General features: G+C 57.4%; 1 protein-coding gene across 3 annotated transcripts in view; it reads left to right on the forward strand.

Moving 5' to 3' along the window:
• The window catches only part of LOC147102997 (ras-associating and dilute domain-containing protein-like), a 148,010-nt gene that overhangs the window by 71,858 nt on the left and 55,097 nt on the right, over nucleotides 1-21,055 (forward strand). For all 3 annotated transcript variants that reach the window (XM_085964020.1, XM_085964019.1, XM_085964018.1), the window contains exons 8-10: nucleotides 4,848-4,960; nucleotides 12,863-13,085; nucleotides 15,180-15,352. In XM_085964020.1, the coding sequence (XP_085820146.1) occupies nucleotides 4,848-4,960; nucleotides 12,863-13,085; nucleotides 15,180-15,352 (509 nt within the window). The remainder of the gene's footprint in view (nucleotides 1-4,847; nucleotides 4,961-12,862; nucleotides 13,086-15,179; nucleotides 15,353-21,055) is intronic.

Raw genomic sequence — 21,055 nt, forward strand, 5'->3', positions numbered from 1 at the left:
GTCAGTGGGTCTGGTGACGGGGAGACGGTCAGTGGGTCTGGTGACGGGGAGACGGTCAGTGGGTCTGGTGACGGGGAGACGGTCAGTGGGTCTGGTGTCGGGGAGATGGTCAGTGGGTCGGGGAGACGGGGAGTGGGTCTGGTGTCAGGGAGACGGTCAGTGGGTCTCGTGTCGGGGAGACGGTCAGTGGGTCTGGTGTCGGGGAGACGGTCAGTGGGTCTGGTGATGGGGAGACGGTCAGTGGGTCTGGTGTCAGAGACGGTCAGTGGGTCTGATGTCAGGGAGACGGTCAGTGGGTCTGGTGTCGGAGACGGTCAGTGGGTCTGGTGATGGGGAGACGGTCAGTGCGTCTGGTGTCAGGGAGACGGTCAGTGGGTCTGGTGTCGGGGAGACGGTCAGTGGGTCTGGTGTCAGGGAGACAGTCAGTGGGTCTGGTGTCGGGGAGACGGTCAGTGGGTCTGGTGTCGGGGAGACGGTCAGTGGGCCTGGTGCCAGGGAGACGGGGAGACGGTCAGTGGGTCTGGTGTCAGGGAGACGGTCAGTAGGTCTGGTGACGGGGAGACGGTCAGTGGGTCTGGTGTCGGGGAGACGGTAGTGGGTCTGGTGTCGGGGAGACGGTCAGTGGGTCTGGTGTCAGGGAGACGGTCAGTGGGTCTGGTGACGGGGAGACGGTCAGTGGGTCTGGTGACGGGGAGACGGTCAGTGGGTCTGGTGACGGGGAGACGGTCAGTGGGTCTGGTGTCGGGGAGACGGGGAGACGGTCAGTGGGCCTGGTGTCAGGGAGACGGGGAGACGGTCAGTGGGTCTGGTGACGGGGAGACGGTCAGTGGGTCTGGTGTCAGGGAGACGGTCAGTGGGTCTGGTGTCGGAGACGGTCAGTGGGTCTGGTGACGGGGAGACGGTCAGTGGGTCTGGTGTCAGGGAGACGGTCAGTGGGTCTGGTGTCAGGGAGACGGTCAGTGGTCTGGTGTCGGGGAGACGGTCAGTGGTCTGGTGTCGGGGAGACGGTCAGTGGGTCTGGTGTCAGGGAGACGGGGAGATGGTCAGTGGGTCTGGTGTCAGGGAGACGGTCAGTGGGTCTGGTGTCAGGGAGACGGTCAGTGGGTCTGGTGTCAGGGAGACGGGGAGACGGTCAGTGGGTCTGGTGTCAGGGAGACGGTCAGTGTGTCTGCTGTCAGAGACGGTCAGTAGGTCTGGTGACGGGGAGACGGTCAGTGGGTCTGGTGTCGGGGAGACGGGGAGATGGTCAGTGAGACGGGGAGTCGGTCTGGTGTCAGGGAGACGGGGAGACGGTCAGTGGGTCTGGTGTCAGGGAGACAGTCAGTGGGTCTGGTGTCGGGGAGACGGTCAGTGGGTCTGGTGTCGGGGAGACGGTCAGTGGGTCTGGTGTCGGGGAGACGGTCAGTGGGTCTGGTGTCGGGGAGACGGTCAGTGGGTCTGGTGACGGGGAGACGGTCAGTGGGTCTGGTGTCGGGGAGACGGTCAGTGGGTCTGGTGTCGGGGAGACGGTCAGTGGGTCTGGTGTCGGGGAGACGGTCAGTGGGTCTGGCGTCAGGGAGACGGGTAGACGGTCAGTGGGTCTGGTGTCGGGGAGACGGTCAGTGGGTCTGGTGTCGGGGAGACGGTCAGTGGGTCTGGTGTCGGGGAGACGGTCAGTGGGTCTGGTGTCGGGGAGACGGTCAGCGGGTCTGGTGTCGGGGAGACGGTCAGTGGGTCTGGTGTCGGGGAGACGGTCAGTGGGTCTCGTGTCAGGGAGACGGGGAGACGGTCAGTGGGTCTGGTGTCGGGGAGACGGTCAGTGGGTCTGGTGTCAGGGAGACGGGGTGATGGTCAGTGGGTCTGGTGTCAGGGAGATGGTCAGTGGGTCTGGTGTCAGGGAGACGGGGAGATGGTCTGGTGACGGGGAGACGGTCAGTGGGTCTGGTGTCAGGGAGATGGTCAGTGGGTCTGGTGTCAGGGAGACGGTCAGTGGGTCTGGTGTCAGGGAGACGGGGAGATGGTCTGGTGACGGGGAGACGGTCAGTGGGTCTGGTGTCAGGGAGATGGTTAGTGGGTCTGGTGTCAGGGAGACGCTCAGTGGGTCTGGTGACGGGGAGACGGTCAGTGGGTCTGGTGTCGGGGAGACGGTCAGTGGGTCTGGTGTCAGGGAGACGGTCAGTGGGTCTGGTGTCAGGGAGACGGCCAGTGGGTCTGGTGACGGGGAGACGGTCATTGGGTCTGGTGTCAGGGAGACGGTCAGTGGGTCTGGTGTGGGAGACGGTCAGTGGGTCTGGTGTCAGGGAGACGGGGAGACGGTCAGCGGGTCTGGTGTCAGGGAGACGGTCAGTAGGTCTGGTGTCAGGGAGACGGGGAGACGGTCAGTGGGTCTGGTGTCGGGGAGACGGTCAGTGGGTCTGGTGTCGGGGAGACGGTCAGCGGGTCTGGTGTCAGGGAGACGGTCAGTGGGTCTGGTGTCGAGGAGCCGGGGAGTCGGTCTGGTGTCAGGGAGACGGGGAGACGGTCAGCGGGTCTGGTGTCAGGGAGACGGTCAGTGGGTCTGGTGTCGGGGAGACGGTCAGTGGGTCTGGTGTCGGGGAGACGGTCAGTGGGTCTGGTGTCGGGGAGACGGTCAGTGGGTCTGGTGACGGGGAGACGGTCAGTGGGTCTGGTGTCGGGGAGACGGTCAGTGGGTCTGGTGTCGGGGAGACGGTCAGTGGGTCTGGTGTCGGGGAGACGGTCAGTGGGTCTGGCGTCAGGGAGACGGGTAGACGGTCAGTGGGTCTGGTGTCGGGGAGACGGTCAGTGGGTCTGGTGTCGGGGAGAGGGTCAGTCGGTCTGGTGTCAGGGAGACGGTCAGTGGGTCTGGTGTCGGGGAGACGGTCAGCGGGGCTGGTGTCAGGGAGACGGTCAGTGGGTCTGGTGTCGGGGAGACGGTCAGTGGGTCTTGTGTCGGGGAGACGGTCAGTGGGTCTCGTGTCAGGGAGACGGGGAGACGGTCAGTGGGTCTGGTGTCGGGGAGACGGTCAGTGGGTCTGGTGTCGGGGAGACGGTCAGTGGGTCTGGTGTCGGGGAGACGGTCAGTGGGTCTGGCGTCAGGGAGACGGGTAGACGGTCAGTGGGTCTGGTGTCGGGGAGACGGTCAGTGGGTCTGGTGTCGGGGAGAGGGTCAGTCGGTCTGGTGTCAGGGAGACGGTCAGTGGGTCTGGTGTCGGGGAGACGGTCAGCGGGGCTGGTGTCAGGGAGACGGTCAGTGGGTCTGGTGTCGGGGAGACGGTCAGTGGGTCTGGTGTCGGGGAGACGGTCAGTGGGTCTCGTGTCAGGGAGACGGGGAGACGGTCAGTGGGTCTGGTGTCGGGGAGACGGTCAGTGGGTCTGGTGTCAGGGAGACGGGGTGATGGTCAGTGGGTCTGGTGTCAGGGAGACGGTCAGTGGGTCTGGTGTCAGGGAGACGGGGAGATGGTCTGGTGACGGGGAGACGGTCAGTGGGTCTGGTGTCAGGGAGATGGTCAGTGGGTCTGGTGTCAGGGAGACGCTCAGTGGGTCTGGTGTCGGGGAGACGGTCAGTGGGTCTGGTGTCGGGGAGACGGTCAGTGGGTCTGGTGTCGGGGAGACGGTCAGTGGGTCTGGTGTCAGGGAGACGGGGAGATGGTCTGGTGACGGGGAGATGGTCAGTTGGTCTGGTGTCAGGGAGATGGTCAGTGGGTCTGGTGTCAGGGAGACGCTCAGTGGGTCTGGTGTCGGGGAGACGGTCAGTGGGTCTGGTGTCAGGGAGACGGTCAGTGGGTCTGGTGTCAGGGAGACGGCCAGTGGGTCTGGTGACGGGGAGACGGTCAGTGGGTCTGGTGTCAGGGAGACGGTCAGTGGGTCTGGTGTAGGAGACGGTCAGTGGGTCTGGTGTCAGGGAGACGGGGAGACGGTCAGCGGGTCTGGTGTCAGGGAGACGGTCAGTAGGTCTGGTGTCGGGGAGACGGTCAGTGGGTCTGGTGTCGGGGAGACGGTCAGTGGGTCTGGTGTCGGGGAGACGGGGAGACGGTCAGCGGGTCTGGTGTCAGGGAGACGGTCAGTGGGTCTGGTGTCGAGGAGACGGGGAGTCGGTCTGGTGTCAGGGAGACGGTCAGGGAGACGGTCAGTGGGTCTGGTGTCAGGGAGACGGGGAGACAATCAGCGGGTCTGGTGTCAGGGAGACGGTCAGTGGGTCTGGTGTCGAGGAGACGGGGAGTCGGTCTGGTGACGGGGAGACGGTCAGTGGGTCTGGTGTCGAGGAGACGGGGAGTCGGTCTGGTGTCGGGGAGACGGTCAGTGGGTCTGTGCACTGATGCAGTCAGTGAGACGGTGGCCACTGATGGAATGAACCAGTGCACCAATTGCTCCTCTTCACAGTGTCCGAGCGCCTGATCTGAGCCCAGCTGTCCCGGGCGGCGGGCAGACTTTGACAGGTGGGTTGTTCCCTCACAAATGGCGGGGGCAGAGTTCACTGGGACTCGCTGAAAGCGCCCAGTACAGATAGTGTCCCGTTGGAGAGGATGCAATCCATATCACTCCCTGGGGAGGCCCTCACTGACCACAGCAACCCGAGGAAAGAGAAGGAAAGTTTAAATAAATGGACACATATTTCCCTCATACCCCTGCCCCCCTTAAAGGGCTGTTGTCTTCATGAGGAACGTTTGATAAACACACACACACTGACACACTCACACACAGATACACACACACACACACTATACACGCACACACACGTGAGGGTGTGTTGATCAGTTTTGATGGGATTTTCTGGCCGTTCAATGTGGTTGAGAAGAGGCCTGACTTGATATGAAGTGTTTGATGTTTGTATTTTGGCCCCTGACCTCCCCTTCACCCTATCTCCACAGGTTGCAAAAACGACCAGCTCTCGGCCACCAAGTCGGCCAGTGAAGAGGCCATGACAGTGCTGGAGGAGGTCATCATGTTCACCTTTCAGCAGTCAGTCTATTACCTCACCAAGGTCAGTGTCTCCCCTTTGAACCGTCCCATCCCACCCTGGGTCACTGCCCATTCGTGGACCCCATCCTGTCCATCACAGCTGGTATGGGGGGCACCGAATGAAACAGCATTCGGAAAAAGGAGAGAAACCGGAGCTCTTTTCATTAGAACAGAGAAGGTTAGGAGATCTGATAGACACGTTCAAAATTATGACAGGTTTTGATAACATAAGCCGTGACTCGGTGGGTAGCACACTGGCCTCTAAGTCAGAAGGTCGTGGGTTCAAGTCCCACTCTAGAGACTTGAACCAATAACCCAGGCAGACACTCCCAGTGCAGGACTGAGGGAGCACTGCACTGTCGGAGGGGCAGTACTGAGGGAGCGCTGCACTGTTGGAGGGGCAGTACTGAGGGAGCGCTGCACTGTCGGAGGGGCAGTACTGAGGGAGCGCTGCACTGTCGGAGGGTCAGTACTGAGGGAGGCTGCACTGTCGGAAGGGCAGCACTGAGGGAGCACTGCACTGTCGGAGGGTCAGTACTGAGGGAGTGCTGCACCGTGGGAGGGGCAGTACTGAGGGAATGCTGCACTGTGGGAGGGGCAGTACTGAGGGAGTGCTGCACTGTCGGAGGGTCAGTACTGAGGGAGTGCTGCACTGTGGGAGGGGCAGTACTGAGGGAGCACTGCACTGTCTGAGGGGCAGTACTGAGGGAGCGCTGCACTGAGGGGCAGTACTGAGGTAGTGCCGCACTGTCGGAGGGGCAATCTTTTGGATGAGATGTTAAACCAAAGCCCCATCTGTCCTCACAGGTGGACATAAAAGATCCCATGGCACTATTGAGAGCAGGGGAGTTCTCCCTGGTGTCCTGGCCAATATTTATCCCTCAACCAACATCACTAAAACAGATTATCTGGTCTTTATCTCATTGCTGTTTGTGGGACTTTGCTGTGTGCAAATTCGCTACATTACAACAGAGACAACACTTCAAAAGTACTTCAATGTCTGTTGTGATGAAGTTACTCGAATCTGTTATTATAGACAGAGTGACTGAGCAGTTGGACAATATGAACTGATCAGGGAGAGCCAGCATGGATTTGTAAAGGGTAAGTCATGTCTGACAAAGCGAGTTGAATTTTCTGAGGCGATAAGTAATGTGGTAGATCAGGGAGTATCTCAGGATGTTGTTGATACGGACTCCCAGAAACATTCGACAAGATTCCACACAAGAGACTGTTAACAAGAACGGGAGCGCATGGAATTGGAGGCAACCTATTGGCTTGGACAGGGAATTGTTTGGGAGGTAGGAGAGAGAGTGGGGATAATGGGTGTGGCAGGATGTGACCAGCGGTGTCCCCCAGGGATCCGTACTGGGGCCTCAGCTTTCACTATATTTATCAATGACTTGGATGTTGGAATAGAGAGCCGTATATCGGAGTTTGCTGACGACACCCAGTTAGGTGGCTCAGTCAATCATGTAGATGGAAGCAGAACTCGTTGTACAGGGGCATTGATAGAGTCAGTGAGTGGGAAAAACTGTGGCAGATGGAGTTCAATGTGGGGAAGTGTGAGCTCATCCACTTTGGACTGTGTGGAGCATAAATGCCAGCATGGACTCGTTGGGCCGAATGGCTTGTTTCTGTGCTGTACATTCTATGTAATTCTATGTAGTATTTTTTAAATGGTGAGAAGCTAGGACCTACAGATCAGCAGAGAGATTTAGGGGTCCAGGTACAGAAATCACTGAAAGCTAGTGGACAGGTACAAAAAATAATTAGAGGCTAATAGAATGTTGGCCTTTATCTCGGGGGCTGGAGGTTCTGTCACAGTTGTACGGAGCTCTGGTTAGACCCCACCTGGAGTAACTGGGTTCAGTCCTGGGCCCCGCCCCTCAGGAAGGATATATTGGCCTCGGAGGGCGGGGCAGCGCAGATTCACCAGAGTGACACCGGGGCTGAAAGGGTTAAATTATGAGGACAGGTTGCACAGACTGGGCTTGTATTCCCTCGAGTTTAGAAGATTAAGGGGTGATCTGATCGAGGTGTTTAAGATGATTAAAGGATTTGATTGGAGAGAGAGAAACTATTCCTCTGGTGGGGGGAGTCCAGAACAAGGGGTCACAACCTTAAAATTGGAGCTGTGTATGTGTGAGTATGTGTGTATGTGTCTAGGTGTGTATGAGGGAAAGAAAGACTTAGCATTTGTAGAGCGCGTGAGAGAGAGAGCGCGTGAGAGAGAGCGCGCGAGAGAGGGGGGGCGCGCGAGCGAGGGGGAGCGCGCGAGCGAGGGGGAGCGCGCGGGAGGGGGAGAGAGCGGGAGGGGGCGCGCGCGAGAGAGAGGGCGCGCGTGTGTGTGTGTGTATCAGTGAGTGTGAGTGTGTGTGTGTGAGAGAGCGAGTGTGAGTGAGAGAGAGTGCGAACGCGCGTGTGCGAGAGCGCGAGAGAGTGTGTGTGTGAGAGAGAGAGCGAGTGCGAGTGTGTGGGGGGGTGTGTGTGGGGGTGTGTGTGTGGGGGGGTGTGTGTTGGGGGGTGGTCTGGTCTCCCTGGCTCTGACTGGCCTCCTCTGAGGATTGTGTTCGGAGGATCTCTGGGTCACACACTCAGCTGCTCAGAGACTCACAGAGGTATGCGGGGGTGGGAGGTGGAGGTGCAGCCAGGGGAAATTACAGGAGTTAGAGGATTAACAGGCCAGGCTGAGCCAGCTCGGAGACTGGCACTGAGAGCAAGCCCTGCCGCATTGAAGGGTCTGCGGGAACCTGTGCTGTTAAAGTAACTGAGGGCAGTGAGTGTCTGTACCAGCAGGAGACACGGAAATATCTCACTCGGCTTTCCGTTGGTTGGTAGTGTCGCTAGCAGCAGCCAAGTAGGAACCGTGACTTACCTGCAGACTTTCTCCCCTTAATTTTCTTCGCCTTCTCCTCATTCGAGTATCAGTTCCACAGAAGGCAGTTGAGGCCAACTTATTAAATATATTCAAGAAGGAGTTAGATATATTTCTTAAAGCTCAAGGGATATGGGGAGAAAGCAGGGACAGGGTACTGAATTTGGATGATCAGCCATGAACTCATTGAATGGCGGAACAGGCTCGAGGGGCCGAATGGCCTACTCCTGCTCCTATCTTCTATGTTTACAGTTCCACAGACTCTGACTCTCACTGGGGTACGGGTTCCACAGACACTGACTCTCACTGGGTACAGTTCCACAGACACTGACTCTCACTGGGGTACAGTTCCACAGACTCTGACTCTCACTGGGGTACAGTTCCACAGACACTGACTCTCACTGGGGTACAGTTCCACAGACACTGACTCTCACTGGGGTACAGTTCCACAGACACTGACTCTCACTGGGGTACTGTTCCACAGACACTGACTCTCACTGGGGTACAGTTCCACAGACACTGACTCTCACTGGGTACAGTTCCACAGACACTGACTCTCACTGGGGTACAGTTCCACAGACACTGACTCTCACTGGGGTACGGGTTCCACAGACTCTGACTCTCACTGGGGTACGGGTTCCACAGACACTGACTCTCACTGGGTACAGTTCCACAGACACTGACTCTCACTGGGGTACAGTTCCACAGACACTGACTCTCACTGGGGTACGGGTTCCACAGACACTGACTCTCACTGGGGTACAGTTCCACAGACACTGACTCTCACTGGGGTATGGGTTCCACAGACACTGACTCTCACTGGGGTACAGTTCCACAGAGACTGACTCTCATAGGGGTACAGTTCCACAGACACTGACTCTCACTGGGGTACAGTTCCACAGACACTTACACTCACTGGGATACAGTTCCACAGACACTGACTCTCACTGGGGTACGGTTCCACAGACACTGACTCTCACTGGGGTACAGTTCCACAGACACTGACTCTCACTGGGGTACAGTTCCACAGACACTGACTCTCACTGGGGTACGGGTTCCACAGACACTGACTCTCACTGGGTACAGTTCCACAGACACTGACTCTCACTGGGGTACAGTTCCACAGACACTGACTCTCACTGGGGTACAGTTCCACAGACACTGACTCTCACTGGGGTCCAGTTCCACAGACACTGACTCTCACTGGGGTTCAGTTCCACAGACACTGACTCTCACTGGGGTCCAGTTCCACAGACACTGGCTCTCACTGGGGTACAGTTCCACAGACACTGACTCTCACTGGGGTACAGTTCCACAGACACTGACTCTCACTGGGGTACAGTTCCACAGACACTGACTCTCACTGGGGTACAGTTCCACAGACACTGACTCTCACTGGGGTACAGTTCCACAGACACTGACTCTCACTGGGGTACAGTTCCACAGACACTGGCTCTCACTGGGGTACAGTTCCACAGACACTGACTCTCACTGGGGTACAGTTCCACAGACACTGACTCTCACTGGGGTACAGTTCCACAGACACTGACTCTCACTGGGGTACAGCTCCACAGACACTGACTCTCACTGGGGTACAGTTCCACAGACACTGACTCTCACTGGGGTACAGTTCCACAGACACTGGCTCTCACTGGGGTACAGTTCCACAGACACTGACTCTCACTGGGGTACAGTTCCACAGACACTGACTCTCACTGGGGTACAGTTCCACAGACACTGACTCTCACTGGGGTACAGCTCCACAGACACTGACTCTCACTGGGGTACAGTTCCACAGACACTGACTCTCACTGGGGTACAGTTCCACAGACACTGGCTCTCACTGGGGTACAGTTCCACAGACACTGACTCTCACTGGGGTACAGCTCCACAGACACTGACTCTCACTGGGGTACAGTTCCACAGACACTGACTCTCACTGGGGTACAGTTCCACAGACACTGACTCTCACTGGGGTACAGTTCCACAGACAGTGACTCTCACTGGGGTACAGTCCCTGGAGTGGGACTTGAACCCATGACCTACTGACTCCGGTCAGTGTCCGGTCACTGCTCGGGAATGTCGGTGGATTTTTGCAGTGTTCAGATTCACAAAGTGGATCCGGTCCCAACCCTGATTTTAAAGAAGAGGCTGGATTCTAGGCTGCAGCGAGACGTGTGTCAACTCAGGAAACCAGTCTGGAGCCGACACCCGTCCTCCCAGCACGTTACGCAGTGGAATCTGCCCGAGATGGATTAGTTACGGGGGCTGGGTGGGGGTACTTCTTATAAATAGAAAATGAATGTCCTGTTCTCACGGACTGCACTGTGCTGCCACTCTGCATTATAATTTGAAGCCACGTCACGTGACCACCAGCAGAACCCTGCTGCTTCCCAGTCTGTTGACGACTGGAAAAAGCTTTTGTACTGTGGCCCTGAAGTGTGGACGAAGACTATCGAAGGGCCTGACACCATCCAGTCTGCAGTGCTGGTAGAGAGCTCACACACACACGCAAATTCAGAGACGCAGACATACACACTGGCATGCACTCGCACGCACACACTCACATACATCCTCGCACTGGCACACATGCAAGCACACACGTAAACATACACACTCATCGCACGCTCTCACCGCACGCACTCACTGTGCACACTCAGCGCGCGCACACTCAGCGTGCGCGCACTCACCACACGCACTCTCACTGCACACACTCACCGCGCACACTCACCACACACACACTCACTGCGCACACTCACCGCGCACACTCACACACACTCGGTTTCCTGTATGTGACTCCTCAGTAGCGAGAGACAGTGAGGGGTGTGTGGAGCAGTTTGGTGGGATGGATGGGGCCTTCTCTACATTCCTGCAGTGTTGTAAGAAACCTGAATTGTATGTGTGGTTAGCAGTGAACGGACTGAGGTGAGGGAGCTTGCTGTCCCAACCACAGCACTGTACAGACAAGGCCAGTTCTGTCAGTGCTCTGCTCCCTCGCAGGCTCCTCTCTCAAAGCTTTCCTTGTGAAGCTTTCCATCCCATTCCATTCAAAACCCCGGGTTATTTGGCTTTAAACATGAAGAAAGGCACAAATTCTGAAGCAACTTCTCCTGTCCTGATGCACAGTAGCGCCAATCAAACACGGCTGAATCTGACCTGGTCCCCGGAGAGCTGCTGGCCACTGTGGGGGTGGTTTCTAAGCTGATTCTTTATTAATTTGTTCCCTCAATTTCTGTAATACTTTCCGATTAAACTAAATCCGCGGTTACATACTAACAATCAACCAGCCTTTCTTTTCAAAAAGCACAAGGAGTTCGTGGAATGAGACAGCACAGAAGGAGGCCATTCGGCCCATCGTGCCTGTGCCGGCTCTTTGAACGAGCTCTCCAATTAGTCCCACTCCCCCCTGCTCTTTCCCCATCGCCCTGTGAATTTCTCCTTTTCCAGTATTTCTCCAATTCCCTTTTATAGTTACTATTGAATCTGCTTCCACCGCCCTTTCAGGCAGCGCATTCCAGATCACAACAACTCGCTACGTAAAAACATTCTCCTCATCTCCCCTCTGGTTCTTTTGCCAATCACATTAACTCTGTGTCCTCTGGTTACCGACCCTCCTGTCACTGGAAACAGTTTCTCCTTATTTACTCCATCAAAACCCTTCATGATTTTGAACACCTCTATTAAATCTCCCCTTCACCTTCTCTGCTCTAAGGAGAACAATCCCAGCTTCTCCAATCTCTCCACATAACTGAAGTCTCTCATCCCTGGTACCATTCTAGTTCATCTTTTCTGCCCCCTCTCCAAGACCTTCTCTGCTAACACAAGTGGAATCGAGTGCTCCGGCTGAATTTTGCCCCCATTTTCCTCCCCCCGCCACCCTCACTCTGTGTGTGACTATCACTGGGGTACGGTACCCAGGTACCACCGGCTCTGCGGTGCCTAACCCAAATGGCCATTCCTTATGTGTCAACCCAGATAAAGAGTATTGGTGGGATATTCGAATGTGGGAGGGCGTCGGAGCTAAATGAGATCACGATGCCACACAGCAGGGCAGAGTGGATAGCGAGACACTGACTGTCCAGCACCGTACAACATTCTCAGCCTCCCTTGGCCAGGCCACGTAATGGCTTGCTTTGGGAAATAGAAATATCTTGCTGGTGTAATAGGTGGCGCACGACTTAGGTTGGAGATAGGGCACATTGTGAGGAAATGTAGAGCGAGCTTTACTCTGTACCTAACCCGTGCTGTACCTGCCCTGGGAGTGTTTGATGGGACAGTGTAGAGGGAGCTTTACTCTGTATCTAACCCGTGCTGTACCTGCCCTGGGAGTGTTTGATGGGACAGTGTAGAGGGAGCTTTACTCTGTATCTAACCCGTGCTGTACCTGCCCTGGGAGTGTTTGATGGGACAGTGTAGAGGGAGCTTTACTCTGTATCTAACCCGTGCTGTCCCTGCCCTGGGAGTGTTTGATGGGACAGTGTAGAAGGAGCTTTACTCTGTATCTAACCCGTGTTGTACCTGCCCTGGGAGTGTTTGATGGGACAGTGTAGAGGGAGCTTTACTCTGTATCTAACCCGTGCTGTACCTGCCCTGGGAGTGTTTGATGGGACAGTGTAGAGGGAGTTTTACTCTGTATCTAACCCATGTTGTACCTGCCCTGGGAGTGTTTGATGGGGGAGTGTTTGATGGGACAGTGTAGAGGGAGCTTTACTCTGTATCTAACCTGTGCTGTACTTGCCCTGGGAGTGTTTGACGGGACAGTGTAGAGGGAGCTTTACTCTGTATCTAACCCGTGCTGTACCTGCCCTGGGAGTGTTTGATGGGACAGTGTAGAGGGAGCTTTACTCTGTATCTAACCCATGCTGTACCTGCCCTGGGAGTGTTTGATGGGACAGTGTAGAGGGAGCTTTACTCTGTATCTAACCCGTGCTGTACCTGCCCTGGGAGTGTTTGATGGGACAATGTGACAGAGTGTTTGATGTTGACACTAGATGATAAATTAATATCGTACAAATAATTAATCATGTGTTTCCCGTTGTCCCTCTGCAGACCCTGTACACTGTTCTGCCCGGACTTTTGGACAGCAACCCCTTCGCAGCCGAGACAGCGCAGCTCAGCGTCCCACAAGGGGTTAAGAACGTCTTGGTCATCTTCGAGGGAACACTGAGCCTGTTAAAACAGTATCAAGTTCACTCCGAGATTGCCTCTCAGCTCTTTACTTATCTCTTCTTCTTCACCAATGCATCCCTCTTCAATGCCCTCATGGAACGAGGTGAGTATCTCAGGACCCCAAATCTGCAACACTTCTATTCCAGCCTGTAACTCACTCCCGGGGATCTGTTATTCTATATATTAAACCCCCCGAAACCCTCGATTAGATTCCAGCCTGTAACTCACTCCCGGGGATCTGTTATTCTATATATAAACCCCCCGAACCCCTCGATTAGATTCCAGCCTGTAACTCACTCCCGGGGATCTGTTATTCTATATATAAACCCCCCGAACCCCTCGATTAGATTCCAGCCTGTAACTCACTCCCGGGTATCTGTTATTCTATATGTAAACCCCTCCGAACCCCTCGATTAGATTCCAGTCTGTAACTCACTCCCGGGTATCTGTTATTCTATATATAAACCCCCCCGAACCCCTCGATTAGATTCCAGTCTGTAACTCACTCCCGGGTATCTGTTATTCTATATATAAACCCCCCCATACCCCTCGATTAGATTCCAGCCTGTAACTCACTCCCGGGTATCTGTTATTCTATATATAAACCCCCCCATACCCCTCGATTAGATTCCAGCCTGTAACTCACTCCCGGGTATCTGTTATTCTATATATAAACCCCCCCATACCCCTCGATTAGATTCCAGCCTGTAACTCACTCCCGGGTATCTGTTATTCTATATATAAACCCCCCCGAACCCCTCGATTAGATTCCAGCCTGTAACTCACTCCCGGGGATCTGTTATTCTATATATAAACCCCCCGAACCCCTCGATTAGATTCCAGCCTGTAACTCACTCCTGGGTATCTGTAATTCTATATATAAACCCCCCCGAACCACTCGATTAGATTCCAGCCTGTAACTCACTCCCGGGTATCCGTTATTCTATATATAAACCCCCCCGAACCCCTCGATTAGATTCCAGCCTGTAACTCACTCCCGGGTATCTGTTATTCTATATATAAACCCCCCCGAACCCCTCGATTAGATTCCAGCCTGTAACTCACTCCCGGGTATCTGTTATTCTAAATATAAAACCCCCGAACCCCTCGATTAGATTCCAGCCTGTAACTCACTCCCGGGTATCTGTAATTCTATATATAAACCCCCCCGAACCCCTCGATTAGATTCCAGCCTGTAACTCACTCCCAGGTATCGGTTATTCTATATATAAACCCCTCGATTAGATTCCAGCCTGTAACTCACTCCCGGGTATCTGTTATTCTATATATAAACCCCCCCGAACCACTCGATTAGATTCCAGCCTGTAACTCACTCCTGGGTATCTGTTATTCTGTATATAAACCCCCCGAACCCCTCGATTAGATTCCAGCCTGTAACTCACTCCCGGGTATCTGTTATTCTATATATAAACCCCCCGAACCCCTCGATTAGATTCCAGCCTGTAACTCACTCCCGGGTATCTGTTATTCTATATATAAACCCCTTGAACCCCTCGATTAGATTCCAGCCTGTAACTCACTCCCGGGTATCCGTTATTTTCTATATGTAAACCCCCGAACCCCTCGATTAGATTCCAGCCTGTAACTCACTCCCGGGTATCTGTTATTCTATATATAAACCCCCCGAACCCCTCGATTAGATTCCAGCCTGAACTGAGTGCAATGTGGCAATGATGATAATCTTGTGCTGTGGGTCGGACAGTGTGGGACAGAGCCCTCGCTCTGTGTGCGCGCGGGACAGGGCCCTCGCTCTGTGTGCGCGCGGGACAGGGCCCTCGCTCTGTGTGCGCGCGGGACAGGGCCCTCGCTCTGTGTGCGCGCGGGACAGGGCCCTCGCTCTGTGTGCGCGCGGGACAGGGCCCTCGCTCTGTGTGCGCGCGGGACAGGGCCCTCGCTCTGTGTGCGCGCGGGACAGGGCCCTCGCTCTGTGTGCGCGCGGGACAGGGCCCTCGCTCTGTGTGCGCGCGGGACAGGGCCCTCGCTCTGTGTGCGCGCGGGACAGGGCCCTCGCTCTGTGTGCGCGCGGGACAGGGCCCTCGCTCTGTGTGCGCGCGGGACAGGGCCCTCGCTCTGTGTGCGCGCGGGACAGGGCCCTCGCTCTGTGTGCGCGCGGGACAGGGCCCTCGCTCTGTGTGCGCGCGACAGACTGCTCACACTTGGTTGCTGTGCCATCTAGGTTCGGGAGGAGGGTTCTACCAGTGGTCGAAAGGAGTGCAGATTCGTGCCAACCTTGATCTGCTGCTTGACTGGATTCAAGACATTGGCCTGGGGGACCAGGCCGCTGAGTTCTTTCTCAAGTTGTCCACAGCTGTGAACCTACTCGCTACACCAAAGGAGAATCTCCTCCAGGTAAACCGCTTCCTCCATGTTGAATTAATCCTTTGTTGTATTGAGAAAGCCGAGTGAGGGCTGGGGCTTACGTTGTGTTTTTAAAGGCCCACCAATTACAGGAGGATTGGGAGGGCCAGGATCCCGGGAAAGAACCAGTTAGAATGAGTGATCCAGATGTGTCCTGACTATTTCTGCTTCCTGTTTGCTTCGTGGAGTCCATTATTCTTACCTTCCCTGCTGACTTTCTGACCTTTCCTGAATTACCCAGAATTTATAACATGGAAACAGGCCGTTCGGCCCGTCCACTCCGAGTCGGTATTTATCCTCCAGGAGCAGTGTCCTAACCCTGTGTACCCGCCCTGCTCGAAATTTCTTCATTCCTCTTTTCCCTCAACCACCTCTCTAACCTGTTCTCGAATGATGACACAGCCTCTGCTTCAATCACTGACTCCGGGAGTGAATTCCACAGTTCGTAACCCTGTGAGTAAAAGAGTTTCTCCCACTCTCTGTCCGAAAGCTCTGACAATGAATCTTATATCAATGTCCCCTTGTTCTAGACCCTCAGTTACTGTTACTGTCCGCTCTGCCCCATCCCGTCATAATATTGAACACCTCTGTCAAATCACCACTTAATCTTCTGACGGAAACAGCCCACATTTTTCTGAGTCTTTGTATTTGTATTTCCTCAAACCAGGTAGCATCCTGGTGAATCTGTGCTGTCCCCTCGCTATTGCCTCAACATCCTTCCTATAGCGTGGAGCCTCCAGCTGTGCTCTGACTAAGATTCACTTTTACATCCTGACTATTATATTCTACACCTCTTGCCATAAAACCCAGGATTCTGTTAGCGTTTTTATGACTGTATCCACTTGGAGTGCTGCTTTTAATGTCTTGTGAACTTTAAGGCCTAGAAATCCGTCTGAGGCAGTGGCGCAGACAGGGCGGGTATCGTCTCGGCCGCCCGTTACACGCAGCGCCACGTAGTCCCTTCCATTGCACTCAACGGAACTGGATATCAGACACGGCCGATCCGGTACTGCCCGTTTTGTACCACCGCCCGAGACAGACTTCGAGACCAGAGTCTCAAATCTCTCGGCTCTGCCACATCACCCAGCCTCCCCCTATTCAAAGTGTAATTATTAGTTTTCTTTCAGCAAGCACTCACATTTACTGACATTAAATTGCATTGGCCCGTTCACCATCTTCTCAATAGCTCCTTGCAGCTTCACTTGGCTGTCAGAATTATTCACTACGCTTCCTATTTTAGTGTCATCTGCAAGTTTGGACACCAGCCGTACACCCGAATCATTGAAGAACAGACCCCTGTGGGGACCCCGCTGTAAACGTCCATCCACTCTGACAAAATGCCCTTAACCCTTTCTCGATTCCCCTCCCTTCTAACCAGTTTTGAATCCAGTTTGCTCCCCTCCCCATAATTCCATCTCCCTTAATCTTCTCCAACGGTCCCGTGTAGAACCTTGTCAAAGGCTTTCTCAAAGTCCATGCCCACCACACATGGCATTTCCCCATCCACCATATCTGTCACCCCCACAAAGACCTCGATCAAGTTAAAGCACCATCTTCCTTTCTGAAGGTTGTGTTGGCAACATCTAATTATTTTCTCTCCATTGCGATATTCAGTAGTTTCATCTTTAATTAAGGAACCCAACCCGGCCACAGACGTTAAACTAACTGGCCTGTAATTACCCAGGTTAGCTCTGTCTGCCTTTATGAAGATGGGGATTACACTGACCATTCTCCAGCCCTCCGACACACATCCACGCTCAGCGGGAAGGTGAAGTATAATTCCTAGCACCTGGGCGATTTGCTGTGTGGTGCTGGAGTGAGTCACGGTGTCCCGCCCAGAGTGGTCCTCCGCCACCGAGGGACCTCCTGGCCTTGATAGGGCCCCAGGTCCGTGCTGATCTCCGCCGGGGGATGACATTAGCTTAGGGGCAAACAAATCCGGTCTGTTGGAAAGTTCTTGTGTTAAACAGGAGGGAGCAGAAATCAGGGTCTGGTTTACTGAATGGTCGGCTCGGTCAATAAACCCTCCCAGCTGCCGCTCTCCTCCCCTGCAATGCCCCTCGAACAATCTCGGGCTTGATTGTTCTTCACAATGAGCTCTATCTCTGGAATAACAGCTCTGTTTGGTGACGGCCCTGTCTCTCGATCTCAGTCAATCAGTCTCAATGTAACCCTGTCTCTCGATCTCAGTCAATCAGTCTCAATGTAACCCTGTCTCTCTCTCTCAGTCAATCAGTCGCAATGTAACCACTTCTCCCAGAAATAATGCACTTCTGAAAACTCCTGATTGAAGTGCAGGCAGGGACAGGGAGACCCTCAACGGGGGGGGTTTAGAGTGAGTGAGGTTCAGAATCTGTGTTCCATTGTTCAGTCACAGTGGGAGAGATTGTGAAGGTGCAAGGACACTTCACATCCTTGCTTTGTGTTCACCGGATTATTTGAAACACGAGGAAGGATGTTGTATGAGTGTTCACTGATCAGGCGTGACTCTTCACTCTACCGCAAGCTGAGGATGTAAAGTTCATGAACATGGAACGTAAATTCTGGAGTTTACGATGGAGACTTGTGACGGGCCCAACTGAGAGCAGCAGCTGTAGGATGGTCTCTGCGAGCGGGTCTGCCCCCTCCTCCCTGGGCCCCTCGGCCGCACTGCTCCAGCCGGTCTGCCAGGGGACCGGGCTCCACCGTCAGATGGCCCGGCAGCAGCACCTGCCCGCGTCCACTCACCCACAGAGAGCGGGGGGGGGGGGTGGGTGGGGGAGAGTGACCCGGAGTGAAGGGGGGGGGGGGGGAGTGACCCGGAGTGAAGGGGGGGGGGGGTGGGGGTGAGGGGGGGGGGAGTGACCCGGAGTGAAGGGGGGGGTGGGGAGTGACCCGGAGTGAAGGGGGGGGTGGGGAGTGACCCGGAGTGAAGGGGGGGGGGTGGGGGAGTGACCCGGAGTGAAGGGGGGGGGTGGGGAGTGACCCCGGAGTGAAGGGGGGGGGTGGGGAGTGACCCGGAGTGAAGGGGGGGGGTGGGGAGTGACCCGGAGTGAAGGGGGGGGGTGGGGAGTGACCCGGAGTGAAGGGGGGGGGTGGGGGAGTGACCCGGAGTGAAGGGGGGGGGTGGGGGAGTGACCCGGAGTGAAGGGGGGGGGGTGGGGAGTGACCCGGAGTGAAGGGGGGGGGTGGGGAGTGACCCGGAGTGAAGGGGGGGGTGGGGGAGTGACCCGGAGTGAAGGGGGGGGGTGGGGAGTGACCCGGAGTGAAGGGGGGGGGTGGGGAGTGACCCGGAGTGAAGGGGGGGGGTGGGGAGTGACCCGGAGTGAAGGGGGGGGGTGGGGAGTGACCCGGAGTGAAGGGGGGGGGTGGGGAGTGACCCGGAGTGAAGGGGGGGGGGTGGGGAGTGACCCGGAGTGAAGGGGGGGGGTGGGGAGTGACCCGGAGTGAAGGGGGGGGGTGGGGAGTGACCCGGAGTGAAGGGGGGGGGTGGGGAGTGACCCGGAGTGAAGGGGGGGGGTGGGGAGTGACCCGGAGTGAAGGGGGGGGGTGGGGAGTGACCCGGAGTGAAGGGGGGGGGTGGGGAGTGACCCGGAGTGAAGGGGGGGGGTGGGGAGTGACCCGGAGTGAAGGGGGGGGTGGGGAGTGACCCGGAGTGAAGGGGGGGGTGGGGGAGTGACCCGGAGTGAAGGGGGGGGTGGGGAGTGACCCGGAGTGAAGGGGGGGGGTGGGGAGTGACCCGGAGTGAAGGGGGGGGGTGGGGAGTGACCCGGAGTGAAGGGGGGGGGTGGGGAGTGACCCGGAGTGAAGGGGGGGGTGGGGAGTGACCCGGAGTGAAGGGGGGGGTGGGGAGTGACCCGGAGTGAAGGGGGGGGTGGGGGAGTGACCCGGAGTGAAGGGGGGGGGTGGGGAGTGACCCGGAGTGAAGGGGGGGGTGGGGAGTGACCCGGAGTGAAGGGGGGGGGTGGGGAGTGACCCGGAGTGAAGGGGGGGGGTGGGGAGTGACCCGGAGTGAAGGGGGGGGGTGGGGAGTGACCCGGAGTGAAGGGGGGGGGTGGGGAGTGACCCGGAGTGGAAGGGGGGGGGGGGTGGGGGAGGTGACCCGGAGTGAAGGGGGGGGGTGGGGAGTGACCCGGAGTGAAGGGGGGGGGTGGGGAGTGACCCGGAGTGAAGGGGGGGGGTGGGGAGTGACCCGGAGTGAAGGGGGGGGGTGGGGAGTGACCCGGAGTGAAGGGGGGGGGTGGGGAGTGACCCGGAGTGAAGGGGGGGGGTGGGGAGTGACCCGGAGTGAAGGGGGGGGGTGGGGAGTGACCCCGGAGTGAAGGGGGGGGTGGGGAGTGACCCGGAGTGAAGGGGGGGGGTGGGGAGTGACACCCGGAGTGAAGGGGGGGGGTGGGGAGTGACCCGGAGTGAAGGGGGGGTGCAGGGGGGGTGGGGAGTGACCCGGAGTGAAGGGGGGGGGTGGGGGAGTGACCCGGAGTGAAGGGGGGGGTGGGGAGTGACCCGGAGTGAAGGGGGGGTGGGTGGGGAGTGACCCGGAGTGAAGGGGGGGGGTGGGGGAGTGACCCGGAGTGAAGGGGGGGGTGGGGAGTGACCCGGAGTGAAGGGGGGGGGTGGGGAGTGACCCGGAGTGAAGGGGGGGGTGGGGAGTGACCCGGAGTGAAGGGGGGGGGTGGGGAGTGACCCGGAGTGAAGGGGGGGGGTGGGGAGTGACCCGGAGTGAAGGGGGGGGGTGGGGGAGTGGACCCGGAGTGAAGGGGGGGGTGGGGAGTGACCCGGAGTGAAGGGGGGGGGTGGGGGAGTGACCCGGAGTGAAGGGGGGGGGTGGGGAGTGACCCGGAGTGAAGGGGGGGGTGGGGAGTGACCCGGAGTGAAGGGGGGGTGAGGGCCCGGAGTGAAGGGAGGGGTGGGGAGTGACCCGGAGTGAAGGGGGGGTGGTGGGGAGTGACCCGGAGTGAAGGGGGGGGGTGGGGGAGTGACCCGGAGTGAAGGGGGGGGGGTGGGGAGTGACCCGGAGTGAAGGGGGGGGTGGGGGAGTGACCCGGAGTGAAGGGGGGGGGTGGGGAGTGACCCGGAGTGAAGGGGGGGGGTGGGGAGTGACCCGGAGTGAAGGGGGGGGTGTGGGGAGTGACCCGGAGTGAAGGGGGGGGGTGGGGAGTGACCCGGAGTGAAGGGGGGGGCGTGGGGAGTGACCCGGAGTGAAGGGGGGGGTGGGGAGTGACCCGGAGTGAAGGGGGGGGTGGGGAGTGACCCGCCCGAGTGAAGGGGGGGGGTGGGGAGTGACCCGGAGTGAAGGGGGGGGTGGGGAGTGACCCGGAGTGAAGGGGGGGGTGGGGGAGTGACCCGGAGTGAAGGGGGGGAGGTGGGGAGTGACCCGGAGTGAAGGGGGGGGTGGGGTGAGTGACCCGGAGTGAAGGGGGTGGCGGACCTGAGGAGGTGACCCGGAGTGAAGGGGGGGGGTGGGGAGTGACCCGGAGTGAAGGTGGGAGGGGAGTGGGTGGGGAGTGACCCGGAGTGAAGGGGGGGGGGTGGGGAGTGACCCGGAGTGAAGGGGGGGGTGGGGAGTGACCCGGAGGTGAAGGGGGGGGGTGGGGAGTGACCCGGAGTGAAGGGGGGGGTGGGGGGGAGTGACCCGGAGGTGAAGGGGGGGGGTGGGGAGTGACCCCGGAGTGAATAGGGGGGGGGGTGCCGGGAGTGACCCGGAGGAGTCGAAGG

This window comes from Somniosus microcephalus, chromosome 21 (genome assembly GCF_052327205.1).
Source record: "Somniosus microcephalus isolate GS21.2 chromosome 21, FLI_Smic_1.0, whole genome shotgun sequence".
Classification (NCBI taxonomy): domain Eukaryota; kingdom Metazoa; phylum Chordata; class Chondrichthyes; order Squaliformes; family Somniosidae; genus Somniosus; species Somniosus microcephalus.